Source organism: Carica papaya, chromosome 4 (assembly GCF_054855325.1).
Source record: "Carica papaya isolate Zhongbai chromosome 4, ASM5485532v1, whole genome shotgun sequence".
NCBI classification, from domain to species: Eukaryota; Viridiplantae; Streptophyta; class Magnoliopsida; order Brassicales; family Caricaceae; genus Carica; species Carica papaya.
The window spans coordinates 398,713-414,193 of record NC_142312.1 but is presented as its reverse complement, the minus strand read 5'-3'; the positions used below and the strand labels follow the sequence as shown (position 1 = coordinate 414,193).

Below are 15,481 nucleotides of genomic sequence, written 5' to 3'. Positions count from 1 at the left end.
ATTGGAAATACAATCACGTATCATATTATAATAAACAGAAAAATTATTTGTTTCTCTACGAGATAAAGTCTTAATTATGTATAAAGTCATTCAAACCTTACATTCTATTATCTAATTATCAAACATGTATGTATAAAAGATTGAATTGAATCAATCTACCCAAGAAAAGTCTTGTCTTTTACTTGTCTAATTTGCCATTAAAAGTCTCTGTGTCTCAAGGAAATTAACAATATCTTAAGAAAGGAAAAGAAGAAGCAAAAGAATCCCAGGAAATTTCAGATGGTAAAAGACTGCAATGAAATGCTTTATACATAATTTTCTCTCCTCCCCTTCAAAAAAAAAAGAAAAAACATGAACAGACACTATACAGAATCTTCATATTGGTTTGGTGAAAGAATATGATCAATCCTTCAACTTTCTTATATACAAATTCGACTGAGTAGGAATAATGTAAAATGGGAGATGCGATAGTAAGAAAGCAATTGCCTTCAGTTCAATTACTCATCAAATAAATTAATGATGATGGTGATGGAAACTCGAAAAGAATAATACCCCAAGCAAGGGAAAAGCAATCACTGCCATTGCACCGCAGGCGACATAGAAGAAGCACTTGCAACGTTTAACAGCAAGCCTGCAGGTTTTATCTGAAGAGCGGGGCTAACAGTAAGCAAGGCTATGAAGCAGCCTACTGGAACTCTTGTACCCCATACATTGATCGACTCTAGTTTACGACATTTATCTACGAGAACCATTAGCCCAGCCTCTGATACATGACGGCAGCTCCACAGGACAATACTCTTTTGCACAACGAAAGAAGAGCCAGAAACTGGATGTTAGTGATTGATGAATAAAACTCCTAGTCAATTCATCAATGGACTAATGGCAAGGATAAGCTTTAAGTCACCTTTAAACTTGGACAGCTTTTTGCAATGGCAAATAATGATATGTCTGTGATGAATGTACCGCCAATATTTAGGTGTTGCAAAGAAGTAGCACTAGACATCTGCGGAGAGAAGGCATGGTGAAAGCTAGATCAAAGTTTTTGGATCTTGAGGATGAAAGATTTAAAATCCATGTATATATGTATGACATCTATATATCGAGATCTGATGTGTAATCTTTAACCTAAATGTTTAGCATTCCAAGTTCCTTATGTTTCTAGTTTTCGGTACTCTCTTGTTATCTTGTTCATAGTATAAACAACTAATACTGATTGAGATACAGACAGAATTGATGAGTTCAAAAAAACAAGCTTGATTTACCAGATGAACAACACCATAATCTGTAATTGCCGTCATACCCCACAGAGAGATCAACGTGAGGTTGCTGATACATTTTGCAAAAGCTATTTGGCAGAGTCCCCTGTCAGTAATCTGACAACCCCACCGGCTTCTTGAACTGAAAATGCAGTATGATTAATCAAAACAAAAAACCAGTTAATCTCAGTAGTTGCCTTATGAACAAAGCTATATACGCACAAACATCAGAAAAGTTTTTCCAATATATCCACATTTTAGAGAAAATATCACAAATTTAATAATATATATAAGATTTAAATATTTTACAGACTTTGATGATAGGATTCTCCAATATCTATTCTGCAAAATCCATAACCAGATTTGTCAACACTATACTATTTTATCTAAATTTGATGGCTCTGGTTTCTCATCCAATTTATCTACCTCTCGGACCCAAAATCCCGGAACCCGTTTCTCCAATTTCCAAATGAAGTCAAAGCCAAGACAATTACCCAAAAACAAAGAAAGAAAAAAAAAAAGGAAACAGAGAGTTCTCCAGAAAGAATGCATGTAGTTTAATGAGTTTTTTTTTTTTTTTTTTTTATCAATCAACAAACACAGATTATAGAAACAGATACAGACAGAGAGAGTACATGTCGAGTTCTTTAAGGTTGTAAGCTAAGCGTACGACGCGGGCGGTGGAATTATCGTCCATCTTCCAACCAGCAAAGCTCAGACTCTCTCTCCTCGCCAGCGATTGCTTCACCCCTCTATTCCATTTCCTGCACACGCCGCTCGCCCTACGGTTCATTTTTTTTAATAAAAATAATTAAATTCAATTCCGACAAAATACGACCACCAAAATTCAAACATAAAATCCTTATCTCTTATTACAACATAATTAACAGAAAAGCAAACAGAGAGGTCGTGAATTTGATGAAGATTTATGCTTACTGTGCTAAATCAGTGAATGAAGTGATCAACGCGAAGATATGAGCCAATAGGTCTAACGGCAACCGATCAATCTCCGCCTCCTCTTCCATAATCTTCAAAATTCACAGCAAGAAACACCGGAGATTATCGAAGAATTAATAACTTAATGTTTGGGTTTCTTTGAGCGCGTAGAATTTATAAAGTTGCAGCAGAGGGGGGGAAAGGTCGAGGATGTCGTCATCGTTTTGTCATGATTTCCCCATTTTAACGCTATTAATTTAAATGTGTTTGAAAATTCAGTGCCTACATTAGTTTAATTGGTTAATTAATTGCTTAATTAAATAATTAGTGGGGCCCTTTCCGTAGTTATTACATCCTAATCTGGATAACTTGATTTATTTTCGAAAACGTCATGCCATGTGTACTTTTCGTGAATTAAACGACGTTAAAAGCATCTGACGTGGAAGTTTGACATCCTAATAATCTTTTTTTTTTTTTAAAATTTTATTGTATTAATATTCTGTTTGCTTTGATTAAAAATATATTAAATTTATTTTACATGTATAAAAAATAAGATTAATTATATAGTTCCAAAAAAAATTCTGATACTCTATTCTAAAAAATTAAGAACTCCCAAAACACCGATAATTTTATAATTAATCACGAGACTAAATTTAATAGAACTACGAAAATATTTAACAATAACACACAAATACTTCATGCAAGAACACAAGAATTTGATTCATAGCAATTCCAAAGAAGTTTATTTGTACTACTATACACTGTACCTCACAATTTTAAAAATTTACAGGTACAGACAGAGCCTTACATCAGCTTGCCCGTATTGAGATGTCCTCGACCATCCACAGCAAATTGGCCATAGTAATTTTCAACTCTTCGTCTAGAGCTTGAACTAGCACTTGGAAAGAATTGACCAGAATCATGTGTGGGTGCTTTTCTTTTGCAACTTACACGCTTACCACCCTCCCCAGTATTGATGTCTTCCAGCACGTAAGTTGACAACCCAGAGGAAATTTCAAGTGGGCTAAAAGAATTTATGGCAGAACTTGAACCAGCTGAATAAAAGGGATATAGGGGAAGTCCTAACCCCGTATCATGATTTTGACCATTCCCTCCTTCATAAGTTACGTACTGGGGGACATTGTCTGCGCCAACTACTCCTGGGAAAGCAAAGTATCCATTTGTCAAATAATTATTATCAAAGCTCGTAACGGTACTTCTTCTAGGTTGGTCTTCTTCGGGCGTTTGCCTTATTAATTCTAGATCATCAAAGGGAAGTTCGGAATCATCTGCATTGAGCAACCACTGAAAGCTGAAAGGAATTTGATTGTTCATAACAGGATTGGAGGATTCCCCTATAGAGAATGGAGTAGTCTGTGGATTGTTACTTGGGGCAATAAGATACATATTTTGCCGGGTCAATGGAATATTGTTAATGGCATACAACCAATCGGTAAACAAATAGTTTCTTTGGAGATAACTGTGCGGGCTGCCTTGATTTTGCATGATGGAAAAATTGCACTCCTCTCAACAACCAATAGTCAGCAGCAGTTCCTTCTGCAATATGGTTTCTCTACAATCTTGAAAGCAACATTAGAATTAGTAGATGCAACATCTTTCTTATCAGCTTGTAAGACTAAGTCGAACACAATCTAATTAATTAAAGAGATAACAACAAGACGTAATAGTTACGTGAAAGTTCTATGAGTTGGTCCGATAGATTTGAGTAAAGAACTTATTAATGTAAGATATAGATATAAACCGAGAGAATTAAGTGGTCCGATAGTTTTAGAATCTAACTATGATCTATCTTGAAGTTACTTATATTTATTGCATATCTATACATGCCGAAGACAATAAACAATATTTTTGCCAAATAAACTCATTAAATTTGATCGGTAAACTTGATAATGAAAATAACATATGAAACGTAAGAATGAAGTAAGAAAAAAAAAAGCATTTATAAGCCGAACAAAAGCACAACCAAAGCAAATATTCGTTTTCCTTATAACTATCAACGCTAAGGATAGTTATGATTTCATAAATGCACAAACAAAAGAGAAGTGCTTAAAATGGTGGTCCAAAAAATTGTCAAATAAGGATATCAATTAGCAAATATTGGAAATTCAATACCCAATTTTGCAGATATTCATCGAATAGTACCCACTAGATTTTAAACATAAAATTGCCATTTGATGATTTTATGGAAACCCAAGAGTTTATTTCTTTAACCAAATAATTTAATTCGATTTTGGGGGAGGGGGAGAGATAAAGAAGATCAACCCTAAAAAATTAGCTTAAAGATGACAAAGGATAAGCTCTAGACCATCAATAATGGTGTTTTTTCTTTTAAAAAAACCGAAACACTTGAAATGATTATGGGGACGGCGAATCGTTTTTCTTCAAATACTTGAAATAATAAGAGGAACAAATAATTCATCCAATTTTTTTAAAAAAATTTAAATCGAGAAGACCACTACTATTGGTAGTAGTCGAGAGTGAGCAATCGAAAATAATATTTTATTACAGTGAGAGTCGACTTACGTACAAATAATTCAGATATGATTGATTAAAAAAAAACCAATCAAAATAAAAAAACGATTTGAAAATAATAAGAGGAAGAAAACTCAATATCATCAAAATTAAAATTAAAAACAAATCATATATCAAACATAAACCTTGCACAACAAAAAAAAAACCCCACATCTACAAACAAATCAACTACGATAACAATCAAATATTTATCAAATTATGATAAAAAATTCATAGATCAAATTCACACGAAAGCAAAGGATCAAACAAATATTAGGGTTTTGGATTTATCAATTACGAGATTAATACAAAACTAAAATAAATATCAATTAAATAAAACTACTACGAGATTTTAGATGTATCATACACAGATACAAAAGCTATAAACAACACAATATATATATATATATATATATCAAATAAAAAGGATAAAACTAAATCATAAGAAGGAGAATGGTCTATACCGAGAAAATCTGATGAGAGAATCAAAATAATGAGAAGAACAAGAAGAGTTCAAAGGATTGCAGACTTGAAATGATTATTGTCTGAGAGATTTGTGAATGGGGAAGATAAGGGGTTGGTATGCTTATATACAATGAATTGTGAGGTGTTCTAAGGGATGGATTCTATAATTGCATAAGATTTTCAAGCATAGCTTGAAACCATAAATGCACTTACAAGAACCAAAAATTATTGTAGTAAGAATACCAAAACTGGGTTTTCCATAAAATCCAATTGCATACTTCCTAAGTAAACACAGCCTATAATTTACTGTCTCGTTTTATCTCTTGCTGCAGTTTTTTTTATTTTATTTGTGCAGTATTAGGGTTCTTCTTTTATGTTCCTTTTGTTAATTGATTCATGGAGAACATTTTAAATTCTCGTTATTTTAATTTTATAATATTTAAAATTTAATTAATATGTCCGTTACTTATTAATTAATCGTTAAAATTCGTTATTTTTATAATTTAATAATTTATATTTCTATCTTATATAAAAATTATAATAATTAATTATACTTTTTTTTTTGGGGTAATCGAATTATTCTAATTTTATTAATAGAAGTATGATTGTTAATCATGATACACACATCTACTTATAATTAATTAAACTCACTATTTAACTAGTTAATTCAATTATATTATTTTCATGTATGCTTATAACACCCATCTTATTGAAGCTTATTTTGCAGCTTTTTTTTTTTTTTGTGGGTTCTTTTTCCATTCTTTTACATATTCAACTGTCCTATTCGTTACCCAATATTATTTTCAGTGTGACCAAATTGAATATTTATTAAAAAATAATGAAAACCATGTTAGAAATACAGGGGGCCAAATGAGATGTGCATATACACCCACACTATAGAGATTGCCACAAGCAAATTTGGATTGTTTTTGGAAAGCTTTATAGTTATGTAAAAATTAGATACCTTCCTATTTTTTTTGAAGATAATATACTTAAAAATTCACAGAATCCGAAGCACTAAAAAGCATTCAGAGGTTAAGTTTTTTGCTAAAGGCAAGAAATCTCCCTCTGGGTTGGTCCTAAAATTTGTGGATGCTCCTCATAAATATAAAATCTCCTTAGAATCAAGAGGCTTTGTTTTGATACCCATTTGATGGATATGCATTTCTCAATATTTGCTAATTTTTAATGCTTATCTGAAAAATTTATTGATTATAATAATAAGGGATTACTTTCTTATTGTGCAAATTTTCTAAATTTTAAATTTGAAGTGCCTGTTGATATTGATAAATCTATTGAAATCTAAAATGTTATATCGATACTTATACTACGATTAAGTTGGTTAAAATATGAATAAGTTTAGCGTGATAATGAAATATACCAACGACAAAATAGTTTAATAGTTAAAGTATTTGTGTTTTATTTAAAGATCATGAGTTTGTACTGATAATGTATCGAGTTATAATGTTTAATTTATTTTAACTGAGAGTTTGATTCACTAGTGATTTGTCGTGATTAAAATGATTAAGTTGGACTAGATTTCAACAAGTCTATTACGTTTTTGAATCAAAAAAATATATTTTGTAGCAGTTAAGTTCATTTAGTTAAAGTAATTACAATAGTTAAAAATTTGATATAATTTTTTTTTTAAATTTTTTTTAAAAAGAATGATAATAAAATATAATATAAATTTGTGCAAGTCTATTATATTTTGATCGAAAAAGATAACTAGATTTTTTTCAAGTAATCACTTCATAGTTTTTGACGTGAAAATTATAGTTGATGAATGCTATGGTTTCCTAAAACGAACTACAATAAGTTACCAAGTTTATTAATATTATAAGCGTCGACAAAAGACGATTTCATAGATAAAGATGGTAATAGGACGAAATCATTCGTCACTTCAGTCCCAAGAAATTTTATCCTTTTACATTAAAAATGATATCTAAGAGGAAATATACTTGGTTATAAAAATATTGAATGAAGTGAGCTAAACAATTATCGTACGAGTTGAGTGTCTTTTTTTTACTCGTTCTATGATTTAATTGGATAAAAGAGTTTTAATTATTTATTAACTTATAATAAATAATTAAATTATGATATCTTGTTGCTGTCTCTGAGTATATTAGATAATTTATCGACGTTATATTCGATTTTAATTATGTAAATATAATAAAAACGTAATTCATTTAGAAACGATACATATTTTAGAATTTTAAAAAACTTACATCATATAAAACTAACATATTCTTATGATGTTTGCTTTAACTTTTCAAATGGGGATAAGTATTAGCAAGTACAGAAAGTTGCAAATTGCAAAACACAATCTGCTTATTTATTCTAAGGAGATTACATAGACAGTATTCAATAAATTTTGAGGGGGGGGATGAACGGAGATTTCATGCCTTTTCTGAAGAAACTTACCCAAATCTCATTCATTTATTGGATTTGTGTATTTTGAGATTATATTATCTTAAATTAGGCACATTTAATGCAAAAATCTTCAAAAAAAAAGTACTTAATCTTAGATAACCATATATAAATTTGGTTTCCGGTTTAGGTTATTAACCAAAATAATCTAAATTTACCCCCCCTCTTCTAATTATAACATAGTTTTTATCTTTTAATTAAAACTCAATTTGGTCAGATTGCACATAACATTAGAATGAAAATATGACACTTTGAATGTCTAAAAGAAAAAGAAATTAAGCAAAATGGGTGTTTTAAGAATTAATTATACATAGATTTCCATATTATATATTGTTTGTTCAAAGGTTTAAATGAAAATTTGTATTGTTGACTAAAAATCTAATTTAAATTTTCAGTTTTTTTTTTTTAAAGTTCGACCATCAATTCAAATTATTATGTTTTCACTACAATAATGTGATATATATGTTTTGATTTGGATGAATATATATTGCATTGGATAAATTAATTAAAATAGTATGGAATTAACTAATTAAATAGTGACTTTAATGAATGGTAATCATTCTGTGTCTCAAGAATCGAAATTTTATTAATAAACTTAAAATAATTCGATTACCGAAAAAATATATATAATTAATGATTATTATCTTATATAAGTTATGCAAATAATTTATTAAATTATTAAAAATAATGAATTTAACGATCTTAACGAACTTAACAGTTAATTGATAAATAACGGTCTTATTAACTAAAATTTAAATACGTGTTATTAATGAATTCAATAAAATAAAAAACACAATAGTGCATATGGTGAAGTGAGATTGTAATTATTTCTATAAAAACTCACTTTCAAAGAGAGAAAGTAAGTAGAGCAGAGAGAGAACAAAGGGCATGTATCAAAAACTGGCAAATACATTACATAATAAGAGCTATTGGGTAAGACATTATACCCCATTGCCAGTATATTTGTTTATTTTTAAGCGCATTTATGATTTGAGCTATCATTGGAAGTTTTTAGGAGACAAGATTACTATCCATTGATTCTATCTCAAAAACCACCCAATTCATTGCATAATCTCACCAACCCCCTCTACTTCCAATTTATATATAACTCTGTGATAGAATTCATTTTCAGTCTGTGCTTGAGAAATCTTACTGATCCTTCTCACAATTTCGCTTCTCTTCACCCTACTGGTATAAACTGTTCTCATTCTTTTTGTTTATTGGTTTTTTATGGTTGATATATGTATAATTCTTTATATCTCATATATTTATTTTTTATGTAACTGTAATCCTTTTTCTGTAATATATTTATTCTACGTACATCTGTATTTTTTTATCTGTTATATATCTATAAATCTTTTATCTGTAATATACTTATGATTCATATATTTATAATATTACATCTATGATATCTGTATTTTATATGTGATTTATTTATGTTTTATGTATTGATAATATGTCTTTATTTTCTTATCTGTATCTATATAAGTGTGTATACGCATGTTTGAATTTAAGATCTAAGTGATGTTCATTGTATTTTTTACCAGGAATTTGATTTATCTTTCCCCTTCGTTGTACGTTACTTTGGGTTTTGATAAATCTAAATCTTTTGCGTACATTTGAGTGGTTGATTTTTTTTTAATTTTTAAATGGCGACTTATACATATCTATGTGTGGTTTGTTTTTAATCTTAGTTTACTCGTGTTGTGATTTTCTTATTATTTTTTGTCAGCTAATCGTATTTGAATTATTTTGTACAGAGCTTGATGGTTGAATGAACGTTATAATTCCCCGCCCCTTGCTTTGCTTTTTAACATGATAGTAACAATGGTGGTTTCCTCAGTTCAAAAGTTTTTCTCTTGATTTTCTTTTTCAATCCCTATTCTTAAATCCTTCGTCGTCACCAAAATCATTTCAAGTATTTGGACTTAGAAAAATTTACTTGTGATTTCGTGTTTAAGACGTTAAAATTTTCGGGTTTCGTTCTCGTTCTTTGTCTTTCCAAAATACACGTTAAATTTTCGAATTTGGTTCATCGTTTTTTTTCTTTTCTTTTCAGAGTTCACGTTTATTTCAGGTTGGTTTATGTATATATACATATATATATATATATATTGCAAAATTCATATTAAACTCGGTAGTCAAAGAAACAACCCCTGGTTTTCGATAAATCGTAATGGGTTCCGTTCGATGAATATTTGCAAATTGGGTATGCGTCTTCCTGCACTTGCTAATTGACATCCATACATTTGAAAATTTCATGGACTGCCATAATAATCACATGATACAACCATGCTTTGCGATCAGAGATTTCATTTTTCTATAACAAATATTTTCATCTTTTTTATATGTCTGTCTTTGTTTATTTGATGTTCATGGAAATGTAATCATTACAGACTTGGTTCTAGGTGATGTTTTATGATTGTAATATGTTTTTTTATACTTAGCCGCCTCTATGTCGGTCCAAAATTTTATGATTGACGATCGATTTAGGGTTAAATTTTTTAGATTACCGACAAGATAGATCTAATTTGCAGCTATAAAAATACTAAAATAATTACTGGATTATTTATAATTAACATTAGATTATTACTATCATAAAGAATTTAAATCGTTCATATTAATTTTTACTTTTATTTTTTTTTATTTTTTTTTTGTGAATTCACAAATACTTACCTTAGTTTTTTCTTATTTTATTATTATGTTCCATATATTATTTTCATCAAAAGTTTATAAAAATAGAATAAATTCATTATATGCATGCATTCTGCCCAAATGACTTCATAATAATTTATGACTCAGACTCTAGAAATTAAGTTTTGTACAGTGTATCTATACCTTCTATTAATAAGCTGCTCACTCGAAAACCAAACACTCATGCTCATCCTAGCCTTATGTATGATACTTTCACACAGCGATTACGTCTTGAAAATCTGATTTTTCCATCGTAAGTTATGAAAGTATTATGAGTTTCATTATTGACACTAGTTCAGTACCACTCAAAATATTTTTTTTTTCTACAAACTCATCCAAAATCGATTAGAAATACTTCTCATCCTTAAATAATTGGTCTTTCATGTGTTTACACTAATTTTATACAAATAAATAGCTTCTGTTGTTATCTCTTAATTAGATACAGTTCAAAACCTAAACTTTTACCATACCATGTGTATAATTATATCTCGTTCCAATAGTTATCGACACATTTGTATAAGTAGCATTTTTTTTAAAAGCAATTTATGGGAAAAATTTTAGTTCATATATATGTGTAAGTATCCAATTCTTTAACCTAGATATTTTCGACCCACTCGATTACACATACTTTATCTATTATAATTTTAATCTAAAAGTTTGATCACTAGGTTTTTTTCTTGTTTTATCAATATCGTCTACTTAAAGAATATAGGCTTTTCTTAGTACATCAATATTCTCTATTTTCTTTCATTTTCGACAAAAGCTTACTTGAATTATATATGCAATTGCAAAAATTTTACATATTAAGAGACTATTAAATGAGATTGTAATGTTCTTGTATTCTGTTCAAGCATATTTTGTTTCTATTCTATTATTATATCTTAGTTACTTGATGCATAAAATTTAAATAGAAATATAATTAGGCTAACTTTATTTCGTATCTTCACTTTTGTAATTATAGATCTATATTCTCACTTGTTAAGTGAGTGATTATGAAATATTTAATTTGATTTGGAATCAGAATGTTCATTTCATTTAAATATATCTCTTATTTGTATCATATTTTTCTTTCTATTCCACACAAGTGAACTCAAGACTAACTTAAACTAATTGTAATCCTAATGTAGCTTGCTTTTTTTATTTTCAGGTTTGTGAAGAAACCATATTTCCATAGGAGCTTCTACTGATCATTGGTTGTTGGAGATCTGCAACCTTTTCCATCATGGAAAATCAAGGGAATCAGCACAATGTGGCTCGTGATGCTGCAACTCGTAATGCAGAAACTACTCCAATCTTTGTAGGAGACTCCTCTAATTCTACAGGGAATCAAAACTATTTCAGCGTTCAGCAGTTGCTCAATAGAGATGACTCTGATCATATGAGGAATGGGCACTTTGCTTCTCGAGGAGCTGATTCGAGCAATCTCCCTCGGGATGTAGACATGAATGAAACTCCTGAAGGTAATGGAGTTGGCGAAAATCATAACTGGGGGAGAGGAGTATCCTTATCTCCATTTAATTTGGGTGGCTTAGAATCTACTATAAATCCTTCTGGCCCACCTGTAATTTCTTCTGGAATTTCAGGATATGTGGTAGAAGAAAATAATGTTAGGGAGGTTCTATCAAGTGATGGTAGGCGTATATCCTTCAAAAGAGGAGCACCTGAATATGTTTTCCGTCAACTGTTTGCAGGAGATGGTTCAAGCTATGGAGAGAGAGCTGGAGATCATCCTAGTGAACAACTTGCTTCAAATGGCCTAGCATATCTCAATCATGGCAGGTTAAATTCAACAGGCTCCTGGAATAATCACCTTATGAATGCTAATCACTCAATAGTGTCCATTGTTGTAACTGCGTTTAGCGTGGAAGCTGAAAGCTCTTCTCCAGAACTAAACTCAAGTGTGGAAGCAGGAGGTCCACCAGTTTTCGGGCAAGCACTTGGTGCACACCAAGCTTCAAGTGCGGCGAGGCAAATGCATGTCTTCGGGAGAAATACTCGATTGAGAACCGAAAACCAACAAGATGTTGTGCCTGAATCATCATCAGCTCAGACAGTAGGGAACCCTATAGGATTATTATATCAACCGGATTTTGTTCTTCCTTCTGATCAAGTTCTTAATGAAATCACAGAATCTCAGGTTCTTGCCAATGCAAATTTGGCAGCACAATTGCCTATTGTAGAGATCCCAAATCTTGCACAAAGTCTACAACTTTCTGAATTGAGTAACGAGGTAAGTAGATTGGTACATCAGGAAGAGAACCCGATGAACCAAGCGAGACCAACAATGCCTTCCAACGAAGGTACGAGCACTGACGGGGCAGAAGGGTCGCCGAATGCAAATAGAGCCAATGGGAATACGAATAGAAATATTCCTAGCAACGTTGATTCTTCTTTCCGAAATGTATCTGGTCCAAGTGTCGAGGTACTGCCTGCTCCAAATAACTCCCCTCAACCAACCATGGGTGGTGAAGAAGAGGTCGAAAGAAATACTATTACTGTGAATCAGCCTGAGCGACGTAGACGTGGAATGCGGGGTCCAATACCTTCAGGTGCTCCTGCTGTTGCAAGACGTGCGGAGACTCCATTCAGAGGTGGAAATAGAAGTTCTTCTCCCCTACCTTTGAGGACGCGAGCTGTACCAGGTCCTCCTGACGTTTCTAATTTTCCACCTCCACTCCAATTTTTGACTGATGCTGAGAGAAGAAGCATAGCAATTCGGGTATGTATCAAAAACATTATTGTTTACTGTGGGTTTGCTTCATTTAAAATGTTTTTTTTGGAGAATGTGTCTTGAAGAAGCCAAAAACTTTTGCTTATTCTTTCTTTTTCTACAAAGATTATTATCTCACAAGGATACTACTGGGGGTAATTAACTTGGTTTACCTACCTCAGCAACTTTAAACTAAATAGTAGATAAGATAAAACACAAAAGGTAAGTCAAAAAACTTATAGAATTTTTTAATTTGATCAAGTGGTAGGATAAATACCAGTAAGTGATATAGCAACTGCATGTCCCACCTATGTATTCCATATATTTTTAAATATGTAATATTATTTTTCTCTCTGGTTACATACCCTTAAGAATATATATATATACATCTATATATATATATGATATTTTGGTGAGAGATTTCATGAAAAAACTGAAGACTTGATTGTTAAGAACTGGATATTAGATAATTTGGACAATGTTGAATGTTAAACCATATATTGAGTGGTATGGTGTGATAATATTATTAACACTCCTCTCAACAAATATATTAGACATGCTCATAGGGTTGAGACTCAGTGGATGGAGGTAAAATTCCAGAAAAATTTTAGGTCATCCCAATCAAATTCTATGTTAGTTTGATGAAATGCTTTTTAATAAAAATTACTCCTTTGAAAATAAAATGTCTCCTAAAGAAGAAAAGTTTGAACCTAGATTCTTATCAATTTCAATCACTTGGTATTTCATCTTCAAATGATGTAGATGATGTATTGATACAAATTATTATTATTTATATAAATATCTATTATACGTTGTTTAAAATTGAGAGAAGACAAGAATGTTCCTCAATAGTTAGGTTAAACTGAAGTATTAAATTTAGATGATATATATTTTTTTTATTCTTGGTATTGTTTTCTTTTGCATGGATTGGATGATGGCATTCTAGGAGTTTGGCATGATGAATGGCATTCTTTACATTGCCAATAGCGATGATGAAGATGAGGAGGATAATCATGGAGACATGAACTATGAGGTAATCATACATTTCTTTTTTTGTAGTTGTTTTAGTTAAAAGATTACAAAAGAAAGTAATACACAAGTCAAGATATTTTTTTAACTATAAAAAAAACATGCTTTATATATATAAGTATGTACGAAATATATACGTATATATGTCATCTCTATACATATATATTATGGTGATATTTTTTCGAAGTAAATTATGATTTGTTCACTAGGAGTTTCTTGAACTTGAAGTTCAGATTAGATATGTCAACAATGGGTTAGCTGAGCCGATAATCCTCGACAATTTGGGCTTGAGGACATATCACTCTACTCCATCTAAACCTGAAATGTGCTGTATCTGTCAAGTAAGAGCTTTGGTTTACAGAATAAGAAATAATCATCCATTAATTAATGAAACTAAATCATGTTTTGATTCATAACTTGCAGGACGACTATGAGGATGGAAATGAAATTGGAAAACTGGACTGTGGGCATGAGTTTCATTCCAACTGCATCACAAAGTGGCTGGTGATACATAACACCTGTCCTCTCTGCAAGAGGAAGGGGTTGAATGTGGCCGCTCACTAATCCCACCATGACTGAACAATCATATATTAGGTCATACATAGTTATGACCTTTTAAAAAATATTATCTTATTTTTCTTTATCGTTTATTGGATATAAATAAGGCCGGATATGGTCATGTCAAAGACATTTATATATAACTTGGTATCTTTTATTATGATAGTACTTTTTTTATTATACACAAAGTCTTCTGATTCTTCCGGGCTTCTTCCTTCTATGGTTCTATGAGTTTGTGCTGCTCATGGATCCAAATAAAAAGATTTTGTGGTTATGGATTGAAGCCTCTAAATGGAAACAGAATCATTGAGCTTTGTGGGTTTTGTTGAAGGCAATGTGGTTACTTTGAGACTTTTTAAACAATTTTTATGTCAAGGCTGGTTTGATGCTACACCTTTTATGATTTGATATTTCTTTTGCAATGGATAATAGTTGTGTTTTTTGTACCTTAATTATTTTTATCTTTATATTTTGTGTTTTTATTATTAATTGCATGATTATTTTTAATTATATTGTTAAAATTATTATCTATTATCTATAATATGGATTTAGTGAATGACGAGAAATATTTTATTTTTTTTGATTCATTAGGTATAGTTTTTAAAAATAAAATTCACCATTAGAGTTCCTTTAAAACTATTAGGAGAAGGACTTAATTTAGGATAGATAGAAAATTATTTATTATTATTGTATTTAAGTAGGTCGTTTATTGTTTACTAAGTTTATCAAGTGAATAATTGTCTTGTATAATATTATGCCGTAAGTAGATATTTCTATTTTTTTTCCCTCAATATTATTGTTTGTCAAGGAATTATTTTTTATTTTACTTTTATTTCTCAAAAGTTTAAATATATATATATATATATATATT

At 30.6% G+C, this 15,481-nt stretch overlaps 1 protein-coding gene across 1 annotated transcript; it reads right to left on the bottom strand.

Annotated features, from left to right (window-relative positions):
• Window positions 1–263: 263 nt before the first annotated feature.
• Window positions 264–2,408, bottom strand: LOC110814406 (F-box/RNI-like superfamily protein). Its single transcript, XM_022041871.2, has 5 exons — window positions 2,193–2,408; window positions 1,892–2,038; window positions 1,263–1,398; window positions 905–1,003; window positions 264–797 (listed from the first exon to the last, which is right to left on the bottom strand). Exons 1-5 carry the CDS (start codon window positions 2,279–2,281, stop codon window positions 573–575), a joined length of 696 nt encoding a protein of 231 aa, XP_021897563.1. The 5' UTR covers window positions 2,282–2,408; the 3' UTR covers window positions 264–572.
• Window positions 2,409–15,481: the final 13,073 nt, after the last annotated feature.

Excerpts from the sequence above, each read along its gene's own strand:
- LOC110814406 (XM_022041871.2), bottom strand. The coding sequence starts at position 2,281 with ATGGAAGAGGAGGCGGAGATTGATCGGTTGCCGTTAGACCTATTGGCT. Across the intron at positions 2,039-2,192 it reads TCATTCACTGATTTAGCACA|GGCGAGCGGCGTGTGCAGGA; the intron begins GTAAGCATAAAT and ends AATGAACCGTAG. Across the intron at positions 1,399-1,891 it reads AACCTTAAAGAACTCGACAT|TTCAAGAAGCCGGTGGGGTT; the intron begins GTACTCTCTCTG and ends CTGCATTTTCAG.